The sequence below is a fragment of the Triticum urartu genome, chromosome 1, assembly GCF_003073215.2.
Source record: "Triticum urartu cultivar G1812 chromosome 1, Tu2.1, whole genome shotgun sequence".
Taxonomy (NCBI): domain Eukaryota; kingdom Viridiplantae; phylum Streptophyta; class Magnoliopsida; order Poales; family Poaceae; genus Triticum; species Triticum urartu.
In genome coordinates this window covers 466844116-466851886 of record NC_053022.1, presented here as the reverse complement: position 1 = coordinate 466851886, position 7771 = coordinate 466844116, and the positions used below count along the sequence as shown (strand labels likewise).

General features: G+C 43.8%; 2 protein-coding genes across 2 annotated transcripts; both read left to right on the top strand.

Moving 5' to 3' along the window:
* LOC125519790 lies at positions 1-1644 on the top strand. The gene is made up of 2 exons (XM_048684563.1): positions 1-465; positions 609-1644. Exon 2 carries the CDS (start codon positions 848-850, stop codon positions 1382-1384), a length of 537 nt encoding a protein of 178 aa, XP_048540520.1. The 5' UTR covers positions 1-465; positions 609-847; the 3' UTR covers positions 1385-1644.
* A 2395-nt stretch (positions 1645-4039) lies between these two features.
* On the top strand, positions 4040-7545 carry LOC125535652 (major latex allergen Hev b 5-like). Its single transcript, XM_048698727.1, has 2 exons — positions 4040-4290; positions 7186-7545. The coding sequence occupies exons 1-2, from the start codon at positions 4108-4110 to the stop codon at positions 7336-7338; spliced, it is 336 nt and encodes a 111-aa protein (XP_048554684.1). The 5' UTR covers positions 4040-4107; the 3' UTR covers positions 7339-7545.
* Positions 7546-7771: the final 226 nt, after the last annotated feature.

Here is a 7771-nt window from a genome sequence, read left to right as displayed (position 1 = left end):
TGGTAAAAAGGTCGTCAATGTCACTTAATATGTATGAGAATATTAAATGAAATTTTAACATAATTGATATTAAATTTTTAAAGTTAATGTGGCCCCGTTGCAACGCACAGGCGTTCTTCTAGTATTGGTAATGTATGGGCTACTACTCCTCAGTCAATATGTTGGCCCATATTACTTCCTTGTGCAAACTGAAAAATCGATGCTCCCCGCCGAGCTTGAAGGGATAAACTACACTGCACTGGTACTGTAGTCTGTAGCTGTCTAAATTTAGCTTGTCTCAAAAAAAAAAAAACTGTCCAAATTTAGCTCTCCTACATCTCAGAAAATGAGTTTAGTTAGCTATTCTATGCAAGGGGGCGGTCAAAACTCAGAACGGTGTGCGTAAGCCAGAAACATTCAGCTCGACCATGGAGATCCCAACAACAAAAAGAAGGATTACCATGGAGATTCTCAAATGGCATTATTGTAAGTTTATAACGGAACCACACAAAAGACCGGGGGTGAAATGTGTTAGATTCTCGCCTCTCCGCAAAATGGATTCAGTGCTAAAAATCGAACACAAACTTTTTCAATAACACAAACTCACTAGTGAAAGGGTTTCTTGACAGGGCATTCGACGTCAAGTACCAGCCGATGTCATCAACCATCTCATGCTCAATATACGAAAACAAACTACGAAGGACTAGCACCGCCTTGTAAACACCGACGTGTTTGTCAGGCTCAGCCCCGCGCCAAGGCGGTTTCCGGTTATCACTAATCGGCTCTGATTCACCCGGCTAATCAGATATTCATACTAGTATAAAAAGCACCCGATCCGCCATGGAGTCATGTAACCTGAATCAGCTGAATGCCTTGCCGACTGTCAGCTGCCAAACAAATTTCCCCCGCCAAGATGTGCTCCAGAACCATTCCACTCCAGTTCAGGGCTCGTTCGGCTAATCCTGTCTCTAATGGGACTGGAGACAATTACTGGATGGGGTCACGGGGGATCAATTCTCTCCGACTGTCTCCGATCCCCACCGAACCGAACAGGGGCGCTCTGAACGCGGCGGTTCCGAACAAGGCGGCATGCTGCAAATTCCTCCCCGGCGTCGCCTCCGTCGCGCCTAGTTCGTCGCCGCTGCGGCATGTGACCCGCGGCGAGCAGAGGCCGTGGAGCTCCCCCGTGGCGAGGACGAACGACGGCGCCGCGGAGGGCGAGCCGGAGGCGCCGGGGGAGGCCGAGGGGAAGCAGGGAGACGAGGAAGTGGCGAGGAGGAAGAGCGCCGCGCAGGAGGTGTTTGAAGGCCTGTACATCTGCGGCTACGTCCTGTTCTACAGGATTGGTGAGTGCGTCTGGTACAAAGTGAAGGAAGGCATCGCCAAACTCCGCAAGAAACGATGATACCCTCCATGCTGTGGGTTGATCGGGTTAATTACGTACTACCAGTGCTTATTATTGCGTGATTAGTCCCCTCCATGCTCGCTGTGACGCCTCGTACTCGTACGCATGGGGATTGTGTTCTCCTTTGTAACCGATCGCATGTAAGGTTTGCTGGATTCACAAGAGACTGTATTGATCTGGTGGTTTCCAGTTGGGATTACCATGATTAATTACCCGGGTGGATTGAGATCATTGGTGCGTGAGACCAAAGAACTACACGGGTTTACAACTAATGACTTGACAAACTTCCCGGGCTTGCTTATCCAATCCGAACGGCGTTGACCAAACGATGTCCAAAACTTAGGACTCTCTTAGCTGGCGAACATTCGCTGGAAGGGATGGCACTTCAAACGATTTCGCTACCAGTTTTATTTGTGAGGGGATGACAACTTATTGTAAACAACAAGGTGGTTTCTTCAGAAGAAGGCATTTTCGTTACTCTTATCGTTAGATCTAGCGAAGCAACTAGAACTGTGAGGAAAATCGCTCACTTGCGATCCCCCTCCCAGCTGACGTTCGCCAGATAACACTACTGATAATTTAAATTCCTTTTTGCTCAAGAAAAATAAGAAAATTTATGCGTTGCAAGCAGAGTTAAAAATTTCAATGAAATTTCAGTGGAGTCCGAAATATTTTTAACTCCGAAATTTTGAGGCATATTCGAAATGATTTCAAAAAAAGTAAGTTATGTTAGAATTCATTAAAATTAAGTGAAATTTGAAATCTGAAACGCAAAAATAATTTCCGAAATACGTTAAATTTCTGAATTTTTGCATATTTAAGCGAGGTCCGAAATTATATTCTTTCCGAAATTAAAAACCTTGGTTGCACGCCTAACAGTTGGCAAGGGGTTACCAAGTCCCAGTTTTGTGGTGGTTGAACTAGTTAGAGGTAGTAAGTAGAGAGGATTAGTTTACACATGATATGATCTTTTAAACTCTTATGAGTGCTCTTAAAATAGCAGTAAATTGAATGTTTATAGAGAATAAAATAATAGAATATTGGAATGGCTTGAGTGCAACCCAAAAATTGTCATGCAGCGCTATCCAGGAAACAAAACGTTTGAGAGTGATATAGAGAGAATTGGTCTTCTTACGGTGCAGAAATTCGCCCAGTTTTTTCCTCATTTTTGACCGAAGGACATTAAAATGACAGGAGGATCAACGCGAAATATGAAAGTGAACTAGAAAACATTGAATTCAACAAATAAAACAAATCACAACAAGTACACAAGTTGATGTGATCTGACCAAAAAAATGAACATGTTCAGCACGGTTAAGCATCCACCGGATACAAGTACATGTATCACGTACCTATCAGCGGTTAACCGTGCTCATCAATACAAAAATGATAAAAATTACACCACATCATTCGCATGTATACACACATGCGGCCAATGCAATGCTAGTAATTAACTCCTCCCCTACTGTCCGCTGCTTCAGTAGAGGAAATATGCGACGAGGGAGGCGACGAGGGCGGCGGGGGCGATTGCCACTTCAGAGGCGTCGCTGGTGGCAGGAGCGGCCTCGGAGGCCATGACGGCGGTGGCCGAGGCGGCGGCGATGAGGACGGCGAAGGCGATCTTCTTCATCTCCATTTCGGACGGACGGTGGTGCGGTGGAGACCGGCGAGATGGCGGGGGATTATTGATCTCGGTTTTATTAGCTGGGACTTGGAAGTCTTATTTAGCTTGATGATGATCGATGCTTGGGAGAGGATTTTATAGGTCAGGATGGTTGGAGTACGAGTGGTTAGGAGCAGGGTTAGGATGGTCGCGCTCTTGGTAGCCTTAGGATGGTTTAACGGTGGTCGGAGAGCGGAGAGGGTCAGAAGGAGGCAAAAATAGGCATGCATGCATGTGTTCTTAGCAACTGATACGGTTATTCTTGAGCTTATTTTTTGCCTGGTTTCCTCAGCCTCCTCTTCCTCATATTTTAGGAGCGCACTGGCCGAAGACGTATGTACAATTGTACGGAGTATATGTAGTCTGGGTGTACCCAAGAGAACGCATGCATGCAACCGCACTAGTAGTTTGTCCTGTATACGATGTGTTCGTTCTTACCTGGTTAACGAGAGACAAATTTAACTGTCAAAAAAAAATCAGAGGATAGCATCGTAGTAACAGATAAGGAATTAAGGGCTGTAAAAAAATTCCGGTTCTTTGAGATTTTATGAAGGAAAAAATTATGGCCGAACAAGAACCTATAGTGACCCCCGGCAAAAAAAAAAGAACCTATAGTGACATCTTATCTACTTAATGGAGCGATTGCCTTCTCCTGGGGTTAATTAACTGAAGATGGAGAACCGGCTCAAGATGAAGAAAGAAAGAAATTGCAGTGCCGCCCACGACTCCACCAGACGATGCCAGGAACGGTTCGCATCACGTCGACAGTTCGACGCCAAATGGTATACCCTAATACGGCCGGCTAGTCGGCTACAATAATAATTTGTTGATTACAGCTATTCTATCGTTGCCGCTGCCCGCTAGTTCCAACCGTACCAGCTCGCACCCACGACAGCATCACAGCAAGAAGATCATTGTTGATACCGGAACTCCTAGCAGGCGGCAGGCTTATAAAACATCGCCTTCGATTGTCACCACTCACCACGCTTCTAATTTTCCTCCGCCGTTTCTTTCACGTCTGTTGCGCTTGCGCTGCGTGGCAAGAGACGGCGAAGGAAGGATGGGGAACTGCGGGTTGAAGCCGAAGGCGCTGGGCGACGACGACGCTCCCCCGCCTGCCGAGCCGCCGACGGCACCGGCGACCGGCGCGGAACAGGAGGTGGCGCTGCCGGCGGTGGTGGAAGAGGCACCGGCACCCGCGGAGGAAGCTAGCCGGGACGTCGTGGTCGGGCAACAGAGTGAGGTACGGCGCAGCTAGAGGTTTTGTTCAGCTCTCAACTTCTACCGAATTCGATCTAGTAGGAGTACTTCTTTTCTTCTCTGCTAGACTGCTACCGGCACCAGCAGCAGTCTTTTTGCTAGTAGGAGTATATGCGTACCGGCACCTGGATGTTTAGCAAGTGCATGTCTTTTTGTTCACCCTCCATTAGATCATTTTTAGGTTTTTTGGTTCGTTTTTTGAGTTTGGGCGATATAGCTCTGTGGTTGCGAGATCTGGGCCGTTGTTCTATTCGGGCTTGATCTTTATGTGTGTGTTGTACACAAACTTTGAGTGGAATAGGCCCGTTCGCCACTCGGCCCAAGGTGATCCGAGTTTGTTTCTATTGGTTTTACTTTATTTTCAAAACTTTATTTTTTCATGATTTTTTTTGCATTTTTGTTTTAGCTTTTATCTATATAGGTGACCGAGAAATTATTATTTCAAAGCCGGAGATCCTAAACGGGCATTTCTTATTAATTGAGAACTAGGCAGTTGGATATTCTTAACCGTGTGTAGTGTTAAGTTTAGACAACTATAGAGACACAATTTCGTTTCGTGCAACTTCAAACATCATAATGTCCAACTTAGACAACACAAAAATGACTTTCATTTTAAAAAAGATGACTATTGTCAGGCAACTTATAATATGGTATTTTTTTTTCTTTTTGTGACGCACTATGGCACGACGCCCTGTGTCGCGGGTTGCTATTGGGTCTTTCCACTTTGCAAGGCTGATATCACACATGCATCATATGCATGAGCAGGCAGCTAACCGAAATCCAATGGCCTTCGCTAGTTCACGCCGGTACATTGTAGGGAGAATGCTTGTTTCCTAGAAATTTTGGTGCGTTTACCAGTGGGAGAAGCAATTTACTACTCCCTCCGTCCGGAAATACTCGTGGAAGAAATGGATATATCTAGATGTATTTTAATTTTAGATACATTTATTTTTATGCATTTCTTCGACAAGTATTTTCGGACAAAGGGAGTACTTCCTTTGACCCATAATAAGTATCGTGATTTTAGTTCAAGCTAGTTACCGTTCAAAAGTTCTACTAGGAGCAATTACTCAAAAGTCCTAGTACTATTACCTTCGTCCGGGTTTATTAGGCCCTTTGTATTTTGGGTTCAAGCTTAACCATTATCTATATCTATATTTATACCTATACCTACTATTAAAGGGAATAGGTATTCTTAGTTTGGTCCTGTTTTGTTTCGTCCTATTGTTTTTGGCTTCTAGTCTGTTCACCCATCGCTTGGCTGGGCCTCAGCCCGTTAAATTAAACACGGTTGAACCGTGCGCTGTAAGCTGGCCCAGCTACCAGGCCTGCCGCGCGCTATAAGCCGGCCCAACTACATTGGCAGCCCACGCAAAAAATAAGTGTTTCATCATGGGTTTCAAACGCATGACCTGTGGTCTATCCATAGATGGTATGTACCATCTAGCTACATCACTTTTGTGTTAAATAGAGACACAAATGTTGGTTTTGTTTAGTCCCACCTCGGTTTCTTGCACACAATATAACCAGTTTATATACATTTTTAAGTTTCCTGGTTATCAAGGAGTTGTCCCAAGAAATAAAGAAAGGAGAATTCAAGGAAGGAAAGGAAATCGAGAAACGGAAAATAATCGAGGGAAAAATCATGCCACCTTTGAAAAAGTAAATAAGGAAAGCGAATTGAGGGAAAATCGTGTGATTGTGTGCTCAAAGAGGTGTGAGACCTTCGAGCCGCTGCCAGCCATGCATGGGTGGACTGCATGAGGCAAGAATGAAGCAGCATAAGGCCACGCACCAACGTGTTGCAGCCTACTGAAAGACAAGATCAAGCACATACATGTTGAGGCCGTGCTAGCGTGGGGATGAGCTTGCCCAGCTAAATATGAGTTGTCATTCAAAAAAAGAATGAGTCAGACTAACTCCACAAGGTCACAATAGTATATTTGGCATAGGGGGCTAAACCTGAATTTTTGTTGTGAGCTTTTGACGCCCGACAAAACCACAGTTGTTGAAATTCTAATGCAAGGCCTGCTTCCTGCTGGACTGGGGATTTTTCTATGTCCATGTTGAGTTGTCGGTTGAACTAAGAATGTTAACGAAAAAATAAATATCATATATAACTTTGTTTTTAACAAGAACCATGGTGAGCCCCAAACACTATTTTAGTACAATATTTTTAAAATCTAGAAAATATCCAAATATCCCCACTCGAACAAGCCCAAAAATATAATAGTTGTTGCGAATGTATGCTATCTCTCTCCGAATTTTGTGACTGGTATTGGCTAAACTTTACCGAGTTCCTAATTTCTTTTAAGGAGAAGTATGTTGATGTAGGTAAAGAAATATTCTATAAGATTAGCATGTCCTATTTCGATAATTTTGGATCTTAAAAAAATTTGACTAAAATTTGCATGAACAAGAATGTATTTTTGCACATATTATTATAAATAAACTTGAATATAAACTGATTTTTTCCGTTGCAACGCACGGGCATTTGTGCTAGTTTAACTAAAAATATATAAAGTACATGCTACCAAAAGTATATTTTTGGATTTGTAGTTCAAAAGGTTTTCTATGATATAGTTTTGATGACATATAGTTTATATTTTATTAGTAAAGTTCATGGACAAATTTTGGCTCAAAATAAAAGGGGGCAAATAAATCCGAACGGTGGGAGTACCACATATGTACAGAAAGAAAGTGTTAAACTTCCTAGCAACTAATAAGTGCAGTATATATTTTTTTGCGAGATAATAAGTGCAGTATAAGAATTTTGGTGTGCATATTCATGTCAACAATAACTTGCTGAGATCCTCAAAAAAAAACACAATAACTTGCTGATTGCTGAACCATACTGTCTACTGCCGCTGTGCAACAGGAAGGTACGAGCGCAGCAGCTGAAACGAAAGAACAGGAAGAACCAAAGGAAACAGAGGGCGCGGAACCCCCGAAGGAGAAGGAAACGGTGGCGGAGGAGGCCCCCGCCGCCGGCGCCGAACTTCCGGCGTCCACGCCGGCGACCGTCGCCTGATATCAAGTTTTGAAATGAACGTTTTGTTGTAACATGGTCCGCTTCAGTTACTTTGGGACATACAGTAGTTCTTGAGCTGCATTGTGGCAGCTTTTCTTTTTGCGCTTCCCGGCTTTTGGTGTATACATACAGTCGTTTCATTTTCGTTCTGGATTGTTGGCTCGGAGGATAGAATGGAATTATGAAATTGTCGTTCGTTGATGTACATGTACCCTGCTGTGTTATGCTGCCTCAACATATCGAATGGGAAGCAGATTGGCTCAACCTATGTGACGAATAATTGGGCATCTGTACCTCTCATATTCTGAAAAATAACACGCTTCTCTGGTGTACACTGCACAGTCCCTGAAAGTCTGCGGTTCAGATTCTTATAACTGGAGGAAACAATCAAACATGGCGTGCGTTTGAGAGAGAAGATGTGTATGTGTTGTGG